The sequence below is a fragment of the Trachurus trachurus genome (genome assembly GCF_905171665.1).
Source record: "Trachurus trachurus genome assembly, chromosome: 6".
Classification (NCBI taxonomy): Eukaryota; Metazoa; Chordata; class Actinopteri; order Carangiformes; family Carangidae; genus Trachurus; species Trachurus trachurus.
The window spans coordinates 30,028,079-30,052,669 of NC_139897.1; the positions used below are offsets into that span (position 1 = coordinate 30,028,079).

A 24,591-nucleotide genomic window follows, 5' to 3' on the forward strand; every position below is an offset into this window, starting at 1 on the left:
ATCTGATCGGTTTTCCTTTTCGGAGCGAAAAGCATGGATTGGTCAGAGTTTTGTCTATCCTGCAGCTGCCACAGAGGTCTGATTGTTTTTGTTCCCTTTTCTGAATACATGTATGTAGGGATGTGCACAGTTACCCGAGTACCCGGGTACCCGAGTAGGCAATCTGCTACTCGGTTATGAATTTATTATCCGGTTAACCTAGGATTAAAAAAACGGCACGTTAGAGCGCAGTCTAGTGTCAGATAAAACTACATTATCATGCCATGGTTCAGCTTTTTGTAGTGTTAAACAGTTTCGGATCAAGCAACGTGATTTTCTGCTGTGTTAAAGTGTTTTTGGATAGAGCCTCGGACTTTCAAACCTTTTACAATAATCTGTGGTGGTTCCCTCGGCGTAAACCGTCGGGAGGTAGACGACAGGAACATCAAGTCTGTTAGAAAATATGCTGCTTTCAGTTTACAAACATTCTGAAACCTTCCCAGTTATTTCCTGAGACGATGCGAGGCAGAGAGGACCGAAGGCACCAAAATGCAGTCTGGACTAATAAATAAGCACCGCTAATGATAAAAAAAAAAAGAAAGAAAAAAAGGTTTTCTCCTCCGAGGCAGCCGCTCAGCGCGCATGCAACACATTTATTCCCCGACTGACACAGCGTCGTCAGACTAAATATCAGGTGGATAATAAGAGTAGAGACTGGAGTTTAAGATGCACATATGGGGCATATGTGCATCTTGAACTCCAGTCTCTACTCTTATTATCCACCTGATATTTAGTCTGACGACGCTGTGTGTCAGTGATGTGGACTGTCTGACGGACAGAGCGCATTTATGCACCGGCTGCGCTCTGTCCGTCAGACGTCATTTTATTTTTTATTACAGTAATCGGTTACCCGAGTAACACCAGGTTAGGTTACTCGGTTAGAAAATTATTCAAAATGCCCATCCCTACATGTATGTACATACAATGTATCGACTACTCTCAGGATGGAAGGACCATTTCACCCAGTATAACAAAAAGGGCCCTAGTTTCCTAGACCGGGCGAAGTCTAAGCTCAGCTTCGCCACGCCAACTAGGCGTGTCCAGGTCCATTTTGCAAGTTTGCTGGGCCGCGCAGTCAGACTTACGCCAGCGCAAACACGCCCCTCGTCCCTCCTACCGGCGCAAACGGCAAAGGGGGAGGAGAGAGGGCGGGAGGGAGACAGGAGGAGGAGAAGTGGGATTAACACAGCCGATTCGGATCTTCACCAATCAAATGAGCTCCTCTCCTCACCTTTAACTGTGCCGCGGGTGATGCACACTGCAAGTTTGTCATTTTATACTTTGACATGGACGGAGGAGACAGTGACGCAAGAGGCCGAACCTCTCCCAGGAGGAAACAGCTGTTTTGGTCCGGAGGTCCGAGCTCAGAGTGACCAATAATGAGTTTACTAATATCCTTAATCAGGTTTGATCTGATACACTGAGAACGGCTGTTTAGAGTAAAAAACAACAACTAATAAAGAAACTCATATTTATTCAAACCCTGTGTAAGCAAGATGAGAGGTGTAGGCTACACTAATCACAACATAAACAAACACCATGCGGGATGAAATCAGCATAAAGGACGCTCTCTCTCTCTCTCTGTCTGCCCGTCTCTTTTTTTCTTTTTTTTCTGTGATAGAGATGCTGAGTATACTGTAGTAGGCTATATACTGACTGTCTGATACCGAGGCTGTTGTGGTGGACTAAGAGAGATGATGATTTGTGTTTTGTTTTTCATTACGGCTGCGTGATGCGGTCGCTCGCGCTAATGAATTAATAAGTAAATAAATAAATAAAGCGATCATCACAACAGCACAGTGCGTATCTCAACACGGCAGCGACATGCAGTCATCCACCCTCAGTCCTGCTTGGGACATCTGCAGCTGCTTTTCAGTGCCAGTTCGTCCCTGCTGTGTTAATTCAGGTGGAGTTTCCTTTACGCGCCGACAGCCTTTGATCTCTGCTTTGATCTGACGTCAGATGTGACGGGACAATCTATATAGATATAAATTCACGTGTTGATTCCGTTAGTTGCATTAAATAGTGGTTATTGTGGATATTTATTGCATTGAAATGTGCCTGGAACTGTGGAGATCTGCCTGTGAGGTCTTGGTGACGTGTGTGCACTGCAGGTCAGTCAGCCAAACTTCCACTGCACCTGCTGCGCTCCGCCCTGCGCTGAGAGTAGACCTGGTTGGAGGTGGCGAGCTTTCAGCGCAACCTCGGCGGGACATTTTCGCACAAAACTTCCACTGCACCAAGCTGAATCTGTGACGCCTCCCTCTGCTGCGCGGCCACGCCTATCTCAGCACAGTGCGATCTGCCAATCTGCCAATCTGACTTTGCACTAGGCTGCGCTGGTCGAAACTTGCATTAGACCAGCTGCGTTACCTTGCGCCACCTGCGCTGAGCCAGCAAACTAGGGCCCAAAGTGTTTCTGAACATGATTACCAACCATAACTTTAAACCAGCAGCAGCTGAAATGTTTCCTCATCAACTCTGAAATAAAGTCTGATCAAAACATCTTGAGAGACTCAGAGCACAGCTGCCAACATCTGGTTTCATCATTGAGATCTCTTCTCCTGAATATGACAAAGTGAGTCATGATGACGAGACACTGAAGTCATGAGGAGAAACTCCTGATCCCAGTAGTTCATCACTATGACTGATGGAAACTGCACAGCTCATGTTTGAAACACTCAGAGATTTTGGCTTCAGTATAAACTGTGTTGGGACGAGTCAGACTGAGACAGAGGACGTCAGTGGAGTGGGCGGAGCTTCACTGTGGCCTACACCACCTCTGGATATGGTCTGAGTGATCAGATCTGATGTTAGTCGGGGAGCCACAGGCTCAAAAATGGGTTGAACCTGACATCATCCGTTATACCTTTTATTTGTGTTTTTTCTGTTAACTTTGACACTAAGGAACAATAATTGAGGGGTCTGCTCTGCCGGAAATAGCGCGAAAAAAAATTGTGGCCATTTCACTGTATGCACCCTTTATTTTTCGATAGGAAATTGTAAAAAATTATTTTTTTCTTCAAATCCTCAGTGGGCTGGGTAGGCTGTCAATGAATGCATTTCAGATACACAGAACACATGTGTTAGCATCATGGTACACTCGCAAACATGAGCTTAGTATTAGGAGTTTTTCACGATTCCGATTGATATTAAAAGTTATTCCTTAGCATGACACAGGTTGTCTGTCACATATCACTACTAAATACTCAATATAATATTTATATTCTACCCTTTTTTCTTTGTAGAACATTATACAGACCCTCCAGGATTTTGCAATGTCGTAAAATTTCTTAAAAAATTACAAAGGCTAAATGTAATTTATTAAATGGATCGGGAGCAAGTTGCAATTAAAACATTGTAAAATCCTGGAGGGTCCTACCAAGAAAAAGGGGTAGAATGTAAGTTATATTATATTGAGTATATGTGACATTAAAGACAACCTGTGTTATGCTAAGGAATAACTTCTAATACATTCTATTGGTGGGGGGAGGGGGTTGTTCCTTTCCGATGAACAGGAAAAGTGGGTGTGGCTGTTTTTTTTTTTACACCAAGGAGTGTTTTGGATGAAAAGCTAATGCTTGCAATCAACTCAGAATCGTGAAAAACCCCTAGTTTGACCCCTCACAAGTTACTTAAAGCAGAAGTAAGTGATATATTTGTGTTAATATAAGTCTTAAATAGTTATATCTTCCGACAGCAATCACTTACATAGAGTGTTTGGTCTGAAACACGGGTCTCTCAGTCCCTCTGCTCTGCTCTGAGCCGAGACATTTATCGTATCCTACAGTTTTTATCCAATGAGGAGAGAGAACAGCATGCAGGGCTGTGTGTGCAGCCAAGGAACGCCGTGAATGTGGTGACATAGCGACGAGGACTGTTATGGTGCATTCAAGGAAACTCGTATTTTACCGACCGTGAAGTGGTACCAGTTCGATCTGGTACGAGTTCACCGGTCGGAAGTTACGAGTGGCCGTTATAGTGACTTTCACCGGTAAAACAGGTCGGAAAAACACGAGTGGGTTGCCTGAAACGCTACAAAGTCGTAAGTTTTGACTTGAAGCTGTAATTTACGATTTCAAAAGCCTGCCTGGAACGCAGCATTAGCGAAAACGACCGGACCACTTACTTCTGCTTTAAGGCCAAATTAAAAATTTCGGAATTTTTGAAAGTCTGGTTACAGGTACCCCAACTACTTTTTTTAGGGGGTTTCCCACGGGAGTTGAATTTCAACTAACAGCTAAACTAGAAACACTGGTAACTGTTGGTTGTTTCAAACTCATTCAAATACTAAGCTCATGTTTGTGAGTGTACCATGATGCTAAACATCCAGTATGTCTTTTGGAATTTCGAGAGTAGGCCTAGCCTAAAATTCTATTGAGGCTCTGAGCCTGTTGATCGCCAGCTAGTAGTGAAATTATCATAGAACCAATGATTTTGGTTCGATTTTTATAATTTTTTCACTGGAATGAGTATACTGTTTGCTGAAAATGGTGACACATTGACTGATGTCATAACCTGGACCCATAGTTGATTGCCAATGAAGTAAAGATGAAAATATTGGGAAAAAGTGAGAAAACGCCTAATTTTTTTCCATAAAATTGATACAAAATCATGTAGAAATGTGTTTTAAGAGTTATTTTTTCAGTGGATGTTGTCACCACATGTGTTCTGTGTATCTGAAATGCATTCATTGACAGCCTACCCAGCCCACTGAGGATTTGAAGAAAAAAATCATTTTTTACAATTTCCTGTCGAAAAATAAAGGGTGCATACAGTGAAATGGCCACAATTTTTTTTCGCGATATTTCCGGCAGAGCAGACCCCTCAATTATTGTTCCTTAGTGTCAAAGTTAACAGAAAAAATACAAATAAAAAGTATAACGGACGATGTCAGGTTCAACCCATTTCCTTGAGCTTTTGAGGCTGTGGCTCCCCGACTATGTTATCAATGCATCAATCACCTGAGACAGATGTTAATACCAGGTGTGATCAAATGTTCCAGCTCCTCCTCCTCTATCAGACAGTGTGTGTGGCTGCAGCAGCCTCTCCATACCTGAGAGAGTCCAGTCTCCAGTCTGGATCCTCCAGTCCAGCAGACAACAGCTTCACTCCTGAGGCTCCTGGATGATTGGAGCTCAGGTCCAGCTCTCTCAGATGTGAGGGGTTGGAGCTCAGAGCTGAGGCCAGAGAAGCACAGCCTTCCTCTGTGACCAGACATCCTGACAGACTGAACACACACAACAACACACAGGAAACCACTGTCAACACCTGGAGGTGTGTTCAAGTGTCATCAGATAAACAGCTGGATGGATCCTCACCTGAGAGTCTCCAGTCTACAGTGTGGACTCTCCAGTCCACCAGACAGCAGCTTCACTCCTGAGTCCTGCAGGTTGTTGTTACTCAGGTCCAGGTGTCTCAGACTAGAGGACTGGGAGCTGAGGACTGAAGACAGAGCTTCACAGCTTCTCTCTGAGAGGTTACAGCCGCTCAGTCTGAAGAGATGATCATGAGGAATTAAAGAAGAAAGGAATTTATTTTATGTCCTGTTGAAAACACAGACCTGTCATTATATAATGATGAATAAATCCAACTATCTCTACACTTACAGAGCTTTGTTGGAGGCTTTGACCACTGGCAGCAGCCTCAGAAGAGCCTTCTCTGAAGCAGAGTATTTCTTCAGGTCAAACTCATCCAGATCTTCTTCTGATGACAGTAAGATGAAGCCCAGAGCCGACCATTGAGCAGGAGACAGTTTATCTGCAGAGAGACGTCCTGATCTCAGGGACTGTTGGATCTCCTCCACTAGAGAACGATCATTCAGTTCATTCAGACAGTGGAACAGGTTGATGCTTTTCTCTGCAGAGGGAGTCTCTTCGATCTTCTTCTTGATGTACTGGACTGTTTTCTGATTGGACCGTGAGTCATTTCCTGTCTGAGTCATCAGACCTTGTAGGAGAGTCTGATTGGTCTCCAGTGAAAGACCCAGGAGGAAGCGGAGGAACAAGTCCAGGTGTCCATTTGGACTCTGTAAGGCCTCGTCCACAGCGCTCTGGTAGAAAGGTGTAGATGTGTCTCTAAATATTTGAAACCACTGAGATGTTGTTTGTTGCTGTGACATCAGGTTGAGTCCAGAGTTGATGAAGGTCAGATGGACATGAAGAGCAGCCAGAAACTCCTGAACACTCAGATGGACGAAGCAGAACACCTTGTCCTGGTACAGGCCTCTCTCCTCTTTAAAGATCTGTGTGAACACTCCTGAGTACACTGAGGCTGCTCTGATATCGATGCCACACTCTGTCAGGTCTGATTCATAGAAGATCAGGGGCCGGATTCACAAAACGTTCTTAAGAAAAAAAATCTTCTTAAGTGTCATTCTTTTCTTAACTTCTGTCTTAAGAAGAAAAAAGAGAAGAAGTCATATTCTCCAAAAAAGTTCTTAAGTATTTTCTCAACTTTGTTCTTAAGTTTCTTCTTAAGAAAAAACTTAAGAACAAATGGTATTCTTGAAATCAAAGTTCTCAAATTTGTTCTTTACTTTTTTCTTAACTTTAAGACAACCTTGACCTGTCTTAAAATTCCTACGGTGAATAGGTAAGCCTCTAATATCACCTTTTCAACAAAGTTTAGACTAGTAGGTCATAGTTTAAGTAAATGTAATTTGTAATTAATTACACAAAGAGCCTGTTAACTGTTAGTTAGCATGTTAGTTAACTGTTAGTTAACTGTTTTGTCAGTTAGTTAGCATGTTAGTTAACTGTTTTGTCAGTTAGTTAGCATGTTGAATTACTGAAAGTTGTGTACACTATTGTTAAGTGCTACTGTATACTTTTAATGAGTCATCTTATTTCCTTTACATAAGTTGTTATTGCCCTCAGTTTTCCCACATTTGTTTTATAGATGGAAGCACTTTGGGTAGCAGTTAGGGAAGAAAACCCACCAAGACTGATAAGGGACAGAATGGATCCTCTCAGACTGCCAGATCATGTTTTACTGAGGCAGTATAGGCTTCCTAGAAGGGCAATCTTGCAGCTTGCAACTATTTTAAAAGATGAGCTGCAAAGGAGTACAAGGAGATCATCACCACTTCCTGTAGTACTTCAAGTAATGGTTGCCTTGAGATTTTTTGCATCTGGAACTTTTCAGATGGTGTTAGGGGGCACTGTAGGAGTGAGTCAATCCTCTGTCAGCCGTATAGTGAGGGATGTGTCAAATGCACTAAGTACAAGAGCAAGACAGTTCATTAAGTTTCCGGCAACAGCAGCAGAATGTATCCAAACCAAGCAGCAGCTCTTTGAGATTGCAGGATTTCCTAATGTGTTAGGACTAGTTGACGGGACCCATATTGCTATCAAAGTAAGTTTACAGTACCTTATTTTAAAGATGTTTTCAGGTGTTTGGGTACATTGCAAGAGAGATTGTTTTGCATTTGTCACCAGTCACCCGCATGGGCATTTCTCTTACAATTTACAACTGTATTAAATAATGGAGAATTTGGAAAAATTAAAGATACTGCTCAATCACTCTATATTAGTAACTGTTGTTGAAATAGAGAGCTATTAAGCACTCATATGAACAAACAATATAACTGAAAACACCTTTAAAGCTCCCTTCTGTATTTTTTTCAATAACAAACCGTTCAAAGTTTTTTAAAATATATTTTTGAAATAGGCACCTAAGGATGAGGAGGACATCTATGTCAACAGAAAAAACTTTCATTCCATTAATGTGCAAGTCATCTGTGATGCAACACTGCGTGTCACTGACCTTGTAGCTAGGTGGCCAGGACAAACCCATGATTCCTTCATCCTGATGAATTCGGGAATAGGCATAAAATTCAGTGATGGAGAAATGCCAGATGGATGGTTGTTAGGTAAGCAAGCCATAAGAATATTAAACACATATTTATATTGCCACATCTACATAAGCTTCCTAATAAAGTAATGATGGTCTCTGACACAGGTGACAGTGGCTATGCCCTTCGACCCTGGCTGATGACACCACTCCTTCACCCAGGAACACCGGCAGAGAGGCGCTACACAAGTGCACAAACAAAGACCCGCAATATTGTGGAACGATGCATTGGTGTAGTGAAGTCCCGCTTCAGGTGCATTGACCGTTCTGGAGGAGTGCTGCAGTACACACCTGAAAAAGCCTGCAAGATCATCACCTCAGTCTTCATACTACACAACATCTGCCAGATGTATCGCCTGCCAGTACCCAACATCCCTGACGACCACCCTGAGGAAGATGGACATGACCACCCTGTCCCATGCGAGACTGGCATCCAAGCTAGGAATGACCTCATTAGAAGGAGGTTCACCCAAGCAAATTAAAGCAAAATCACAATTTATGTAAATACCTCCTTTGATTCATTTGCACTTAAAAAAAGGTGCAGTTACTGAGTAGCTAGTAATGTTTCTAAGAATATAAATTCAGACATTATTAAATGATCAAATACATATTTATTCAATAAAACAGCAACTACAGGAAAAATACTTATTCAATTTGCTTCATTTCTGTCTTTCTTTTTCATTTCCATTTTCTCTTGAGCTATTTTTAATTTTAACTTTTTTATATGTAGAATCTCCTCCTGGATCCTCCTCATAGCTGTAACCTCTGTAAGTAATTTTCGCTGCAGCATGACCATCTCGGCTGTGTCATTCTTGGTCCTTGCTGGAGGTGGCTGGAAAAATAGGGCATCAGGCAGTATCTGCGACAGGAAGTTATCCTCTGTAGGATCCTCTGTAGTCTTTAAAAACAAGCACAAACAACAAAGATAATTAAGTTAATATTATAAGATATGTTATTTCCATACAGTCAGGGTTCCTACACATTTCATCCTTTACACACACACACACACACACACACACACACACACACACACACAGAGAGAGAGAGAGAGTAACTTGTGAAACTAATATTTTTCCATACTTGCATAGGAACCCTGTTCACAGCTTAATGCCAACTGTAGGCTAACGTTACTGTTCAGTGTGTTGTTTTCAAGCGAACATAGCCTACCTGTGATCCTTCAGCACTGTCTCCTCCTCCACCGTCAGCCACAGTAAATACTACATCGGAGTCGGTGCTTGTGTTGGGGGTGGAGTCCGCTGGTACGGTGTACACAGAGATGACAGGGCCTGCAATGAATGGAGAATGCTACGCTTGAAACAATGTAACATTGAATAAACTCGCAGCGCTACATAACGTACAGTATTTTGTAAAAGAGCCGTCAGCCTCTAGGCTTGTTAACGTAACTGTTAAGTGGCACATTAACCAACAGGTAGCTATAACTGTGTTCCCCTGATGCGCTAAACAGTGTAACGTTTGACAAAATAAAGCTACATATTTTAAAGCAGAGCCATCAGCTCGTTATTGATCGGGATATTACGCTAATGTAGCATTAAGCTAGATAACGGTTAACGGTTAACGGTTAGCCTACCTGCTGTCGCTGCCGGTGGCGGTGACTCTCCGGTGTCGACGCCTCCGTGGACTCCCTCGACTGCTGTCTCGCCAATTATGTCAAGTACTTTCTCCTCCAGGCTGTCGAGATTAATGCTGTCCACGCCGCCGGTCTTGTTTAGTAGGCGTCTCCGCTCCGCTCCCTTCTTCTTCACCTCAGACTTAAAGTCTGCCCACTTCTTCTTAACGCTAGGGCCGTCTCTCCGGGTCCCACCGACCGCTGACACAACTTCAGCCACTTTGGCCCACCCTCTCGTCTTATTTTCAGCTGTTATCCCCATATTATTCATTTTCCCCAGCAGTAGTTTTTTTCGCGAATATATTTCATCCACCATGACCTCCAGCTCCTGCCTTGAAAAGTTTCTGCATCTCTTTTTGTCCTTCTCCATTGTGAACGTAGTGAGTGACTGACGGTTAAAGACAAAAACTATATATATATGTTGTTTGTTGGCGCGTGCAATGCAACGCAGTGACCTACTTTAAGAAGTTCTTAAGTAGGAAAAATAAGAAATTCGTAAGATATGGCTGTTCTTAAGACAGTTCTTAAGAAAATATTGAGGAATTGCACTTAAGAACTTTCTTAGGAACTTCTTAATTTTCTTCTTAAGAAATTTCTTAAGATCTTTCTTAAGAACATATTGGTGAATCCGGCCCCTGGTTTCCTTTCTGCAGCTGCTCAAAAGCCAGTTTTACCAGAGACTCAATCATCTTCCTGCTCTCTGGACTCCAGTGTGGATCTGTCTCAGCTCCTCCATCATACTTGACCTTCTTCAGTTTTAGATAAACCACCAGGAAGTGGATGTACATCTCAGTCAGGGTCTTGGGCAGCTCTCCTCTCCTTCTGGTCTTCAACAGCTCCTCCAGAACTGTAGCAGTGATCCAGCAGAAGACTGGGATGTGGCACATGATGTGGAGGCTTCGTGATGTCTTGATGTGGGAGATGATCTCTCTGGACTGCTCCTCATCTCTGAACCTCTTCCTGAAGTACTCCTCCTTCTGTGGGTCAGTGAACCCTCTGACCTCTGTCACCATGTCAACACACTCAGGAGGGATCTGATTGGCTGCTGCAGGTCGTGTGGTTATCCAGAGACGAGCAGAGGGAAGCAGTTTCCCCGTGATGAGGTTGGTCAGCAGCACGTTGACTGAGGTGGACTCTGTCACATCAGTCAGGATCTCAGTGTTGTGGAAGTCCAGAGGAAGTCGACACTCGTCCAGACCGTCAAAGATGAAGACGACCTGGAACTGATCAAAGCTGCAGATTCCTGCTTCTTTGGCTTCAGAGAAGAAGTGATGAACAAGTTCCACCAAGCTGAACTTTTTCTCTTTCAGCACATTCAGCTCTCTGAAGGTGAAGGGAAATGTGAAGTGTATGTCCTGGTTGGTTTTGTCTTCAGCCCAGTCCAGAGTGAACTTCTGTGTTAAGACTGTTTTCCCAATGCCAGCCACTCCCTTTGTCATCACTGTTCTGATTGGTCGGTCTCTTCCAGGTGGGGCTTTAAAGATGTCTACTTGTCTGATGGTTGTTTCTGGTCTGTCTGGTTTTCTTGAACCTGTTTCAATCTGTCTGACCTCATGTTCATCATTGACCCCTCCAGCCCCTCCCTCAGTGATGTAGAGCTCTGTGTAGATCTGGTTCAGAAGGGTTTGGTTTCCTGCTTTAGAGATCCCCTCAAACACACACTGGAACTTCTTCTTCAAGTCAGATTTGAGTTTACGACGACAAACTGCAGCAAAATGTTCTGAATGAAAACACAAGAAATCAGACCAATAAGAAAATATAACATGATAATTCCTCTAAATAACGACTATATGAACATGTTTCCCTCCATGTGTTGAGGTCAGTGAACGCCTCATTTGTCCATCATGTTGAATCTTTACAGAAATCCTCTTACTGCTCTGCAGACGCTCAGCCAGCTCCTCCTGCTTCCTGCTCCTCAGGAGCTTCACTGTGATCTTCACTAACGCCTCTCTGATGCTCCTCTGCTCTTCATCCTCACCATCCACCACCTCCTCATCCTCCCTCTGACTCCCTGAGCATTCTGGGTAATCTGGACTCAGAAGCTTGTGGATCTTCTTCAGCTCGTTCTTCACAAAAGTCACCATGTTCTCCTCCAGCAGCTGGAACAGAAACTCTATGAGTGACGGCATCAAACTAAAACATGACAGACTGACAATCCACTGGTGTCAAAGTGCAGCATGGAGATGATGGTGAACACAACAGATGTAACAGCAGCTGTTGGACATGTACTCACCATAAACATGGAGTCCAGGTGTGTTTGATGCTGCTGGGCAGACTGACCACTGGGAACCTCTGAGCTCTCCTGGTCCACTCTGTGGAGGAATCAGTGTCAAGTGAACATCAGTACAGAGAGATAATACAAGATGGACTTTATATATCCCCTGAGGACGTTCACAACAGAGACACTTTGGTTTCAGACCTGGTCCAACAACACGTCGTACAAACTGGTTCATTTCTACAATAACCTGAATCTGACTGTCAGTTACAGCTTACATCTGATCAGCTGATCCTCGCCCTCCTTTAAATTCAATGAACCGTCCTATTGACCGGTCGCTCTTTAAAGACAGACAGCTGGGTTCAGGAGACTCTGGTCTCTGCTGCTGGATCCTGAAACAACAACACAACTGATAAATGTGCAGGTTGGAGAAAAACTGATGAAAAAAATATCTTCAATCTTTTAATAAACACAACAACTGACTTTTAGAGAGAAAAGTCTGACAGTTTTAATTCTGACCTTTGACCTCTGGTCTGGCCCTGATGTCCCCCACACAGAGTGGTTTTAGAGGGAGGGGCTCCCTCCTCTCCGTCCTCACACTGATCCATGCTGCTGAGGTCACATCCACATCAGCTCACACACACTTTGTAGCTTCACCTGCAGAGGAAACACACATCATCCATGTGCACAGCAGCTCACATGTTCATCATGTCTCCAGCTGCTCCTCCACTGATTGGCTCTTCTTCTCTGCTTCATATCAGTGTCAGCTGAATGCAGTCACACAGCAGTGAGGAAGAGGAAGCTGCCATCAGCTGCTGTACTTCTACTATCAGTCCACTAGATGGCGTCATGAAGCTGCAGTGAAGTGAAGAGCAGCCCAGCAACATGATCCATGGACGACTGTTTCCATCCACTGACACACACAAGGACTGAGATCCACTGAGTTGATGTGACACAGTCTCTGTGTGGACAGCGTCCCTGTAGAAAACCACTGGATCAAACAAGCTACAGCTGATTGTTACACACACAACAACTGGGCCTCAACTTATTTCACCTCACAGCTCCACTATCACAACATTCAGTCATTTCACTCAATGGAAATTCAAAGAGAGAAAAAGACTTTTCACTTATTGTCTCTATCAATCCATTCGTCTACTCCATCAAATGTCAGAAAACACAGACAAATGATGTGTTCAAGTTCCTCTCAGTCTGAGGCCACGTCTTCAAATGTCGCATTTTGTCACAGCAACAATCAAAGAGACAAAAATATTCAGTTTACAGTCAAAGAAAACAAGCAAATCTTAAGTGTTTGAGGCTGAAAACTGAAAATTTCTGCTTGAAAAATTTAAAACTCTTGCAGTTCTAAAAGTCAGTGACCTGATGTAACCTACAGAGTCACAGGACAAACATGCTGTGGTTTCTTCGTTGATCTGCAGTAACAGGAAGTAGCACAAGAGAGGAAATACTCAAGGAAAGTACAAGTAGCCTACCTCACAACTGTACTGCACTGTAGACAGTGAAGAACCTGATGCTGAACATTGATCAACACTGGAAAATCAATAATCAGTCAAGTCTTAGGAAAACCCTGATAACAACATGATGTGTTCAGAATTGATCATTGATAGGCAGTAACAGTACTGATCAATAGACTGTAGTAGTTGTTGAAGCAGGAGCCTCTGTGGTGTTCACTGTCTTTCTGAACATCATATTAAAAACCCTGTGAGCCGCTCAGCCCGCCACACTGAGTCCACATCAGTCCTGTAGTGTAAATCTAATGACAGACCACTCACCACAGACAAAGTCACAGCTGTTCTCCAGCGGCTGTCCGGACGAGCTCAGGCCGCGATCAGTGGCTCAGACAGCGGGAGAGCAGCGGCTCATCTCCGCCTCCTCCACAGGCTGATTCAGGCGGTAAAGCTGCCTCCAGCTGCACACAAATAACCACTGTTCAACTTCTGACCATCAAACAACTCTGCTTCTGCTCTTCTACCAACAACAGGTTCTGTCGGTCCAGACTTTACAGTTACAGCTCTGACTCAGTAACATTATAATAACACAACAAAACAACAAGAAGTGGCAGAGAACTCAGGTAACAACAGGTGTTAACGAGGAAAACATTCAAACTGTTCACCTTACCTTCACATGAGAAAATAAACTGCGACACAACAGCTGGTTCTTCTCCTTCTTTTGTGTTTTATGGCAGTTTTGTTTCCCATTTCAGTTACAGTTAAACTGCTGAAACTGCTGACTCTCATAATGATGTGATGAGACTGGTGTTTTTACTTCTGTTTATTTCTACCACTGAGCAAGGGTTAGGGCGCACATCCAAGACAGTGGGCAGGTGCAGGACAAAAAAACAACAAAAAGGAAAAAACAAACAATGTCCGAACACTGGTATGATCGAGCTCCCAAAACTTTATTAGGACAACGTTTCGACCACTTGGGTCTTCATCAGGTCATCTGATGTTGCCAATAATTAATGTCACCTGTTGCCCTCCCAACCTAATCACAGTCGTTACATCAACACATGTTTGCACATCCATAACAATCCATACTCACAGGTCAAAGTTTAAAGTAGCAGGCCTGGAACAATTAAAACATCCAAAAACATCTCATGGATTGTGTAGGCTACATCAAAAATCTAAGCGATTACAAAGCACATAATATGATGGGACCCACATATACACATAGCCCAAAATATTATCAGATACTAAACAAGAGGCAATCAGTAACAAGAGATACAAAAAATGTACGCTAATATAGAGAAGAATAAATAGAAAAATATGTAGAAAGATATAGAAAAAATATATTTTTAAAACTATTTCCACATTATTTGAAAAACAGTTACAGCAATCGAAATGTTACCAGAGAATAACTATCAAAACACCCTTAGAGAAATGGTTTAATGTCAAACTCTTCGTTTAAACCATTAGGCGACAGAGAGATGTGTATAAGTTATATGAGTTAGTATAGTTAGAACTTATACGCATCCCCACACGGGTAAACAAATAAAAATCCGTGGGGTTATAACATGCAACACGCCATTTATTGTTTATTTAATCAAATGTCCCTGCGGGTTATCATATGTGGGCAAATCCAACAGACCCCTACATACCCACATTAGTGAGCATAGAAGTAATATCAGATGTGGAGATGAGCGCAACCCTGTGGCAGCTCATTTCAAAAAAGCTGGCCACAACATTAGTTATCTTCGTTATGTGGGCATCGAACGAGTGGACAGACCACGTAGAGGTGGCAACCACGATCGTTTGCTTCTGCAACGAGAGGCTTATCACATCTATGCTTTAAATACTCTGTCGCCTAATGGTTTAAACGAAGAGTTTGACATTAAACCATTTCTCTAAGGGTGTTTTGATAGTTATTCTCTGGTAACATTTCGATATCTGTAACTGTTTTTCAAATAATGTGGAAATAGTTTAAAAAAAATATTTAATATAAAACATTTCTTTCTACATATTTTTCTATTTATTCTTCTCTATATTAGCGTACATTTTTTGTATCTCTTGTTACTGATTGCCTCTTGTTTAGTATCTGATAATATTTTGGGCTATGTGTATATGTGGGTCCCATCATGTTATGTGCTTTGTAATCGCTTAGATTTTTGATGTACACAATCCATGAGATGTTTTTGGATGTTTTAATTGTTCCAGGCCTGCTACTTTAAACTTTGACCTGTGAGTATGGATTGTTATGGATGTGCAAACATGTGTTGATGTAACGACTGTGATTAGGTTGGGAGAGCAACAGGTGACATTAATTATTGGCAACCTCCCCCTATTTATGTAGCCTGACTCTCGCCAGACCCTTGTAGTTCCGCAAAGCTACGCTGAGCTCCACACAAGGGTCTGGGACTGCTCCATAGGCGATTCATTTCAGAAGGCGGGGCCTTGTAAAAAAAATCTTGTATGTGATTGGATAAACCACTTGTCCGTTATCTTGAATGACGTGCTACTTCAGCCACTCACTGCGAGCCGCCATTGTTGTTTGACTCAAACAGTTGCTTCAGCGCTACGTCACACCTCAGAAAGTCCCGCCCGGCGATCCTGATTGGTTCATTATTTTTTGCTCCGGGGAAGAAGTTTGCATTGGCCTCGAGTCCAGACCCTTGTGTGAAGCTGAGCGTAGCGCCTCTGGTGGAGCTTTGCGGAACTACAAGGGTCTGGCGAGAGCCAGGCTACTATTTATGTGCCCCACCCCACACATCAGATGACCTGATGAAGACCCAAGTAGTCGAAACGTTGTCCTAATACATTTTTGGGAGCTCGATCATAGCAGTGTGCGGACATTGTTTGTTTTTTATTTCTACCACTGAATCATAAATGTTTAAAATATAACTTAAATGATCGATCTTCAGTCCGCCGCTTGTCAGAAGAACATGTGTATTTCTCCTGTGTGTTGTTGTTATGTTGTCAGGACCGTCAGCAGGGACAACACCCACAGTAGAAGAACTGTGAAGGACAGACTCATGTTTCTATGTTGTATCAGACGGCTGCATTAGGGTAAGCAGCAGTAATGAGCTGCCTCATGTTTTTGGTATGATTATATTGTACAAGGTCACTGCTGTTTTTTGTGCCTGGTTTTAGTCTAAAAGCATGTTGTGGGCAAAATAAAATCATTTTCATTGCATTAAAAAAAGTTCCTATGAAACCATCTGAGGGGAAAACATGAAGAAGAGAAGAGTGGAGGGACTGCAGGTGTTCACACACCTTTATCTTAAAATCACCTGTAAAAGCCGAGAACAAAATCATTAACTTTGTATTAATGACAAGAGGTGGTGTGATATGTTCATACAGCCTATGTGGGAATGCCAAAATAAAGAGGTAGATTAACCTTTTCCTCTTATCAATGTAAAGACTAAATGTGCTTGAAATCAGTTTTCAGATCAGATAAATCCTACCAGCACATTTATTTTGTGGCGTCCTCCTCTAGCTTTACCTCCTACCAGCAAACTAGCAACCAGCCACACATCGTCAGATTATTAGAAATATTACTTTGGTTGCTTGCAAAAAAAATCAAATCAATGAAAACAACAACTTCTTCACAGCTGCTTGTAGATATTTTTATTCACTGCAATTGTATGATTATTTAGGGGTTATATCAGTTATATTAGCTGGATTTCATTACGCCCATAAATGACAGTATGTGTGTAGCTGATGACAGCATCAGTAGCTACAGAAGCTGGCAGAGGTCACGTCAGGACTCAGCAGCTCAGCCACTGGTTTGTGAACTGGGTGATGATGTGTTAAAGGGATAGTTCAACATTTTGGCAAATTCTATCACCATAATCCCAATAGTCATAGCAGTAGGTTCATCATCACCTTTAATTATCGGTGCATGTTGTTTTGAGATCAGCGGGGCAGAGACGTGAGTTGCTCAGTGACACAATCCAACAACTCCACAACGCTCTGGTGGACAAGTTGGGACCTGCACATTCACCACACTATGAGATAATCATGTATAATTATGTAACATTACGACACATGAAGCAAATACTCTGAACTACTTGTGCTTTTGAAATCCCTCCGCCCAGCAGCCGTGTCTGGAAAGTAGTTCCGGCTGCTTTTGCCTCAGTCTAAAACAACTGTCTCGTACCTGCTGTCACCTGCTACAGTCAGACGTGCCAAATAAGAAACATGGTCTTCAACATGAGTTCATGTTTATTTTATATTTTATTGTGTCAGCTTGAAACCATACAACCATGTAGTGTAGTCAAACAGGAATGTGCACGGCCAATCAAATCCCAAACAATCCATGAAACAATCAATGGTCACTAATAAACGAAAATTAAGTCATGAGTGTTAATTGGCTCCAGTTTCCAAGAAACAGCAGTTAGGTAATAATTATAGAAATATATACTAATAAAAATAATCAGTCTCAAAGTCAAGATAAATTTAAATCTACAAACGTCATGAACTCAGCGTCATGGTAACAGAAAAATCATTAGCTGGTAGTATTAGTAGCTGATGGTTTTTGTGCTGCAGGAAATGCACATTACATATAAAACTGATTCAAATTGTTTTAGTTGATTCAGTAAAACCACAAAGAAAAATAAATCACATGTAATTCATTATATTCAGTGTCTCTACAACATTATGTTTGTTTCCAGTTGTGTTTCTTGTTGTGACTGTTTACCTGTGACCAGCTCACAAACAGCCTGTAAAGTTGAACATGAACAGTGAATTTGTTTAAAATGTGTTTTTCTCCTCAGTGACGCTGGCGGCTCAGAGACTTTTAGCTTGGTGATATTAGGCCTCGTCCTTCATCAGCAGCTGAGTAAAAGTCACCGTGGTTTTTGTCCCTGTAATAATCGACGCTTCCATTTTTAAAGGAAGAGGAAGAAGTTTACAAGAATCATTGAGAAGAGTTTAGAAAATCAACTGAATTAATCCATGAATGTGAAAACGTGAGTGAGAGACAGAGACAGACATGTAGAGACTGAACTGTCTGTTCAACAGTGAGAAGGTTTCTGTGACAGGAGGAGACTCTGATTCACTCAACGCAGAGACACTGAGGAACCAGGATAGAGTCCAAACCCAGGATACAGAGGTTGAGTGAAGGTGGTGTTGAAGGTGTAGAGGTGGATCAGTGAGTCAGAGGAGACTCTGTAGAAGGACAGAGAGCCAGCAGGACAGTCCACATACACTGCTACTCTGTGAGAGACAGAGGAGGAGGAGGAGGAGGAGGAGGAGGAGGAGGAGGAGGAGGAGGAGGAGGAGGAGGAGGAGGAGGAGGAGGAGGTGATGTCTGTCCGTCTGTTATTGTGCCAGACGTAGTAACGACCATCATAGCACTCCAGACTCCAGGACTGATCGTTCACTCCAAACAAACTGTCTCTCCTGTCTCCTTTCCTGCTGATTCCTCTGTAACTCACTGATATACGAACCACTCCTCTCCTCTCGACCTCCCAGTAGCAGCGACCAGTCAGACCAGTTGAACACAGCAGCTGAGGATAAAGGTCAAATCTGTCTGGATGATCAGGATATGACTGATGCTCCATCACCCATGTCGCCTTCCTGTTGTTGTCAGACAGTTTGATGTTTGTGTTCACTGTGTTTGTGTCGATTGTGAGTCGACAGGAATCTGATGGAGAGAACAAGACACAGCTGCAGTTATTGATCATGTGATCAGTTATTGACAGTTTGATGAAGACTCATGACGTCAGTGATGTGACAGTGTGAAGATGGTTGAATGTGCTGCTCAAAGTAAAAACACACTTACACTTGCTCTTCCTCAGACCTGGGGTCAAACACTGGACTCCAGCAGGCTCCACCCTGAAAGGAGGAGGGGGGTCAGAGCAGCACGTTCTCTGTCAGCATGCACACATGGACATTACATGGCTCTCACACACACACTGTTTTATCACTGTGTTCACATGGAGGCTGGTATGTATGGATGAACACTGAGCACAGAGAAGAAGGAGCTGGAGTCTTTATCTAGTGATGATACAGAGCAGGAGGAGACGAGGAGGAAACACTTCATCATGTGTTTTCTCCATGTGATGTCACTTCAGTGTGAGACACACACTTTCACTCTCTGACTCTCAAGCTGCACAAACACACGTCACAACAAATAAGATGAAGACAGAACAGGTGGATCTCACCAGCCCAGATATCCCACAATATACCAAGAAAGGCACAGGAGAAGACACATTTGTTAGAGCTCAGTGAAACGGAGAGTTTAGTGAGAAACACTGAGTATGAACACAACTTGTGTTTGTTTGAAGAAAACCCCCCAGGAAGCTGAAGAATGAGGCTGTGAGCAGGTTTCCACAGGAGCCACAGCAGCAGTGAGTGGATGAAGGAGCTCTAATAGAAACCATCTGATCACAGTGACAGGACGGATCAGGATCTCATGATCAATGACTCTGTTCTTCTCTGCTCTTCACACAGATCAGCTGCAACACACTGACTCACTGAGATCAGTCACATCATGTGGAACAAAGCAGCCGTCCTCAGGACCAGTCCTGAGCTCCATCAAAACTTTGTGGCTTCATCTGATCTGGAGTCAGACGTGTTTGAGCAGCTCACACACAGTCTGAAAACAGCTGTTTGATCACACACACATTCAGCCACAAACACTGATTATTACACTGTTCACTACACTCACTCTCTTCTGATTGACAGCTCCAGGCCTCTGGACAGTGATGACATCTGGATGTCACACTTGTGATTTACTGTCTCCTCAACACAACAACAGATCTCATCAGGACAAGATCAGGATCTCAGAGAGACTGAGCTGATTATTGATCATCAATATCTGTCCAGACAGAGAGGGTTGGAGACTCTGGAAAAACAGTTCTATCTGGCCACATTTTGAAAATACAAAGTCACCTTTACGCAGACGTGGGGGAAGACTCTGATCGCGCACGCGAGAGAGTGAGAGCATAGGCGGCCTTACCTATGTTTCAACCATTTCAACTGAAACGGGCCCCAGCCACCAGAGGGGCCCCAGCTGCCAACATACACACACACACAGGCCTACATCCACCACACACTCAAACAGCTCTGTCCACCGTGCGGTCACACACTCGACCCCTGATCCGCTCTACAACCACTGCATCATGCCACACCGCGACGGTACTAATCGCTCCTAATTAACTCATTGAGTGCCGCGCTCCTTTCCAAAGTTTTAGTCAAGTGTAGACCATTTCTGACGATTTTTGTAGAGCCATAGTGTATTCTATATTATTGCCACCAACACATACTGTGGCTCATTTGAAAGGTGAAACTTTATGCTTCAAATGGCCACAAACGGTTTGTTTCTACGTGCCTCCATTCCTGAGAAAAGCTAAACATGGCTGGGTTTCACCAAAATCCATGCTTTTTTTTCTAGAAAAGGAGGGGGACAGCTCTCCATTCCGACACACCTCCACTTCGACACCCCGCTGTTCCGAAATACCCCCACTTCGAAACACCGCTACTCCGACATCCTCCCCCCTGCAGCTGTCCAAGGTGCTGAACCGCGTGACGTTGTTTACATTCTGCTTTGCGGCTTGTCTGTGAAACGTGCGCTGCTCAGGGACTGGGCAGATCTGTCCCACTTGCTTTCTCCCCGACTTCGTTGTTGGAGATCTCCCACACGGTAGAAATATACTTTTTTTCTCCCCCCTGCTCCGCTCGAGCGCGGCTGAAACCGGCTTGAGCCCACACGGGCGCGAGGCTGCTGCAGCCGCCGCTCGTGCTGACAGCTGACTGAGGGAGATGCTTTGGTTGGGCTTAGGCAATGAAGAAAGGAGTTGGTTAAGTTTAGTAAAAAGACCAGGTAGAGGCTAGACAGGCTAGAAGCATAATGAACATTATATGTCATTAATATTAAGTATTTGCCTGTTTTGCAGTTAATTATGCACATGATCCGTTTGACCCCAAAAAGGATCAATGCGCACTGTGCACTGGGGGTTTCCCCCAATAGCCTTTTCGGAGTAGCGGGGTCTTTAGAAAAAATAGAAAACCCCGCTATTACGATGAATGGAAGTCTATTGTCGGAAAGGCGGTGCTTCGGAAAGGCGGGGTGTAACTGAAAAGGAGATAGAGCGTCTTTTATGAAAGGTGCTCCGAGCTGCTGCAGCCTCGCGGGTGAGAGCAGAGCAGCTGCTGCATCCACATGCAGAACTCCGTTTGCAAAAGCTGAGTTATGATAAAAACTTACAGATCATGAGCTGTCATGAGACTTTGATCGTCATCTATTTCAGTTCTGCTCGTCGTAGAGTCCCCAAATTTACACATCAGGTGTGTTAAAGTGTCTATTTTCATAATTAAAAAAAAGCAAAAAACGTAAAATCTCGTTTTTGGCACTCAACGCATGGGAACGAAAAATGAGAAATTACGTGGTTGGCACTCTATGATACGGCAGGAAATATCAATAACAACGTAGGCTTATCTTTGAAAACGGCCCGCAAACTATCAATAGACCCTCGTTTTCCTTCTCCCAGTATTATTCCTTTTCTCTTAGCGTTTCTAATGCTGCGTTCGATTGCACTCGGAACTCGGAAAGATCCGAGTTGGAAATTCCGACTTCCGAGGTAAATGCGTTTCATTGCACAACCTCGGAAAACATGGCCGGCCACAGCAAGCTGATGTTTGTTTGGATGTCTTTTGAGTATTTAAAAATCATTCAGGGGAAGTACATCAGCTAGCCTACTTAAGGGAGAGAGAGAAAGAGAAACGTCGGATGCTGTACGTATGCAAGCCGCGCAGCTGTCATTTCCCCCTTGTGTGTGCGTGCATGCGCGTGTGTGTGTATTCCACTCCAGATGCGCATTTCTCCGGTCGGCAAGATCGGCCCCTCAGCCTGGCACAGAGGTACGCGCTCTGGCACATCTGGCACAATCGGTTAATGGCACCGAAAGGAAACTGGCTCTGCTCCGCGGCTATTTCGCGTCCGTCGTCTATGTTAAGCACACGTTTCTATTGATATTGTAGCGTCCGACCCGACGTAACAACAACATAACACAAACTTATCTGACAGCTCTCAATTTCTTCATCTGCTCCTCCTCACTCACTCACCTACATGCAGACACACACACAGCTGTCTTCCTCACACTCAGCCCGGCCCTCAGTTTCTCATTCAACCCTACCCTGTCTGCCCGTAACACATTCACAGTCAGTCAGAAATCACAACGTAAACATCATAACAACAACATCACTGCGGGGTCGCTACAATATTTTCAGTTTCAGTGTGTGTGTGTGTGTGTGTGTGTAGCCTATATATACAAAACATGTCACACAACAATAAAAACAGATTAATAAAAAACAGACATGTGTTTTTATTGTTGTGTTGTGTGTGACTGGTTCTGTGAGAGCAGTTGATATCTGTCTGTCAATCTAATATCCCCTATTTTATATTGGCTCACAGGTATGCTTTGCTGCTGTTAAAACCATTCACCAGAAAGTCAATCTTAAAGACGGGTACAGAATGGGATATACTCATGCAGATGGATGAGCACACATTTCGCCGGCATCTTCGAGTGACCTGGGCACAATTTGATTTCCTGCTGCAGAAGCTAAAACAACACATCCAGAAGGTTCATGTTGGAGGCCGACCAGAGGTTCCTCTTCACCAGAAGCTTGCCATGTTTCTCTGGTATATCGGCAACCAAAACTCTTTTCGAGAGCTATCTGATAAATTCAATGTGTCACAATCAACAGCTCACCATGTAATTCTGGAGATTCTCCACATACTCTGTTCCCAAACTTCCTCCTTCATCTCCTGGCCAAAAGAGTTTGAGAAAGCAACATCTGCGGCAGCGTTTGCCAGGGTCTGTGGCATCAATGACATCATAGGTGCCATTGATGGGTGCCATATTAAAATCCAGAGGCCCATCATCAGAGGCGGCGACTACCTGAACCGGAAAGGTTTTTACTCTGTTCTCCTTCAGGGGATAGTAAATGAGAAAGGAAAGTTTGAGGACATTTTTGTGGGACCACCAGGGAGGGTGCACGATGCACGGATGTTGCGCTCTTCCACATTTTACAGCACTTGGGAGGAGAAGATGGGAGAATACCAGCTGTTAGGGGATAGTGCATACTGTGGGAATGCCTACCCTTTTGTGATGACACCAAAACGCGACAACGGAGCCTTGTCAGCAGAGGAAGAGGCAAGAAACCTACAGATAAGCCGGGGCAGAGTAATTGTGGAGCAGACCTTTGGCAGGATGAAGTGTCGGTGGAGAAGAGTGCGAGACCTTCAAAATACACGGCTGGACATTGTTGTCATGATAATTGCGTCAGCTTGCATCCTACACAATCTGTGTGCAGACCCCACAGATGTGTGTGAGCAGCATCCACTGGGCTGCCCGAGACGGGGTGATGAGAATGAATAGACTGCAACTAGGATGATGATGGCAACTTTGCTTTTGCTTGGAATCTGTCTGTCAATGAATAGTTTTACTGATATGTTCTCCTTTTTATCTCACAATAAGCCATCAACTTTATATGGAAAAACATTCAACATGTTGTGCATATTAAATGTTCATGCATTCACCGCATTAATGACCAGTGGAAGTTCAATTGCTGTTTCAGTTTGACAGTTTTATTTACTAAACGTAGTAAATGTAAAAGCACATATACAGTGCTTAACTTTAAACCTGGCTTTGGAAAAGCGCTTAAGTGCATACAAAAGTATAAAAATAAACGTTATAAAAATATGACATATTGTGTTTCTCACATTCTCGAAACAAATTCATAACACCTCACATGAACAATAACAGAAGTTACAGTAAGCACAACACCACATTAAAACATCAATAACATGCAGTGCAAACAATTTAACATTCTCATTTTAAAGTTCTTCTTTGGTTAACTAGTTTTTCTCCAAGTAACTCTTCATCATGGCTTCGAATGACTGCTGAGAAGTTTTCATGTGACTCAGCATCTCTTCGTGTCTGCGCTGGGAGGCGGACTCGGATTCACGAAGAAATTCCAAGAGGGAATTATCCTCTGGGCGACGAGGGCGGCATGGAGATGGGCCCGAGGAAAGACTGGCTGACCCAGAAGAAGGACTGGCAGAAGGTTGCTGGCGGTCAGTCAGAAGTGCATCAGGTCTCCTAATTTCCAAGCCATCCGAAGTTCCCACCACTGGGAACTCTATATCATGGTGCCCTCCAAGGAGTTGCTCCATCTCCTCATAGAACTGAAAGCGCAGTGCCCCCTTTCCTGTAGTACGGTTGTTATCTTTAATTTTCTTGTATGCTTCTTCAAGCGTTCCCCATTTGCGGGCCACTCTGTCCGGGTCAAAAACCACTTTAAAGTGGTCTGACAGCTTCACAGCCATCTCCTTCCACATGGCTTTTTTTGAGCCCTTCCCCGCCTTCACCCTGGCATTTAATTCTCTAAGGGTT

The 24,591-nt window shown here is 43.5% G+C and overlaps 2 protein-coding genes across 2 annotated transcripts in view; one reads left to right on the forward strand and one right to left on the reverse strand.

Moving 5' to 3' along the window:
- Positions 1–4,999: 4,999 nt before the first annotated feature.
- Positions 5,000–24,591, reverse strand: part of LOC310987927 (protein NLRC3-like) — a gene marked incomplete at both ends in the record, with an annotated part of 313,828 nt that continues 294,236 nt past the window's right edge. Inside the window, 3 exons of the mRNA XM_083974396.1 lie at positions 5,000–5,003; positions 5,096–5,269; positions 5,361–5,534. Of these exons, the coding sequence (XP_083830522.1) occupies positions 5,000–5,003; positions 5,096–5,269; positions 5,361–5,534 (352 nt within the window). The remainder of the gene's footprint in view (positions 5,004–5,095; positions 5,270–5,360; positions 5,535–24,591) is intronic.
- LOC310987209 (uncharacterized protein) lies at positions 22,681–23,574 on the forward strand (the record flags this gene model as incomplete). Its single annotated transcript, XM_083973400.1, has 1 exon — positions 22,681–23,574. The coding sequence occupies one exon, from the start codon at positions 22,681–22,683 to the stop codon at positions 23,572–23,574; it is 894 nt and encodes a 297-aa protein (XP_083829526.1).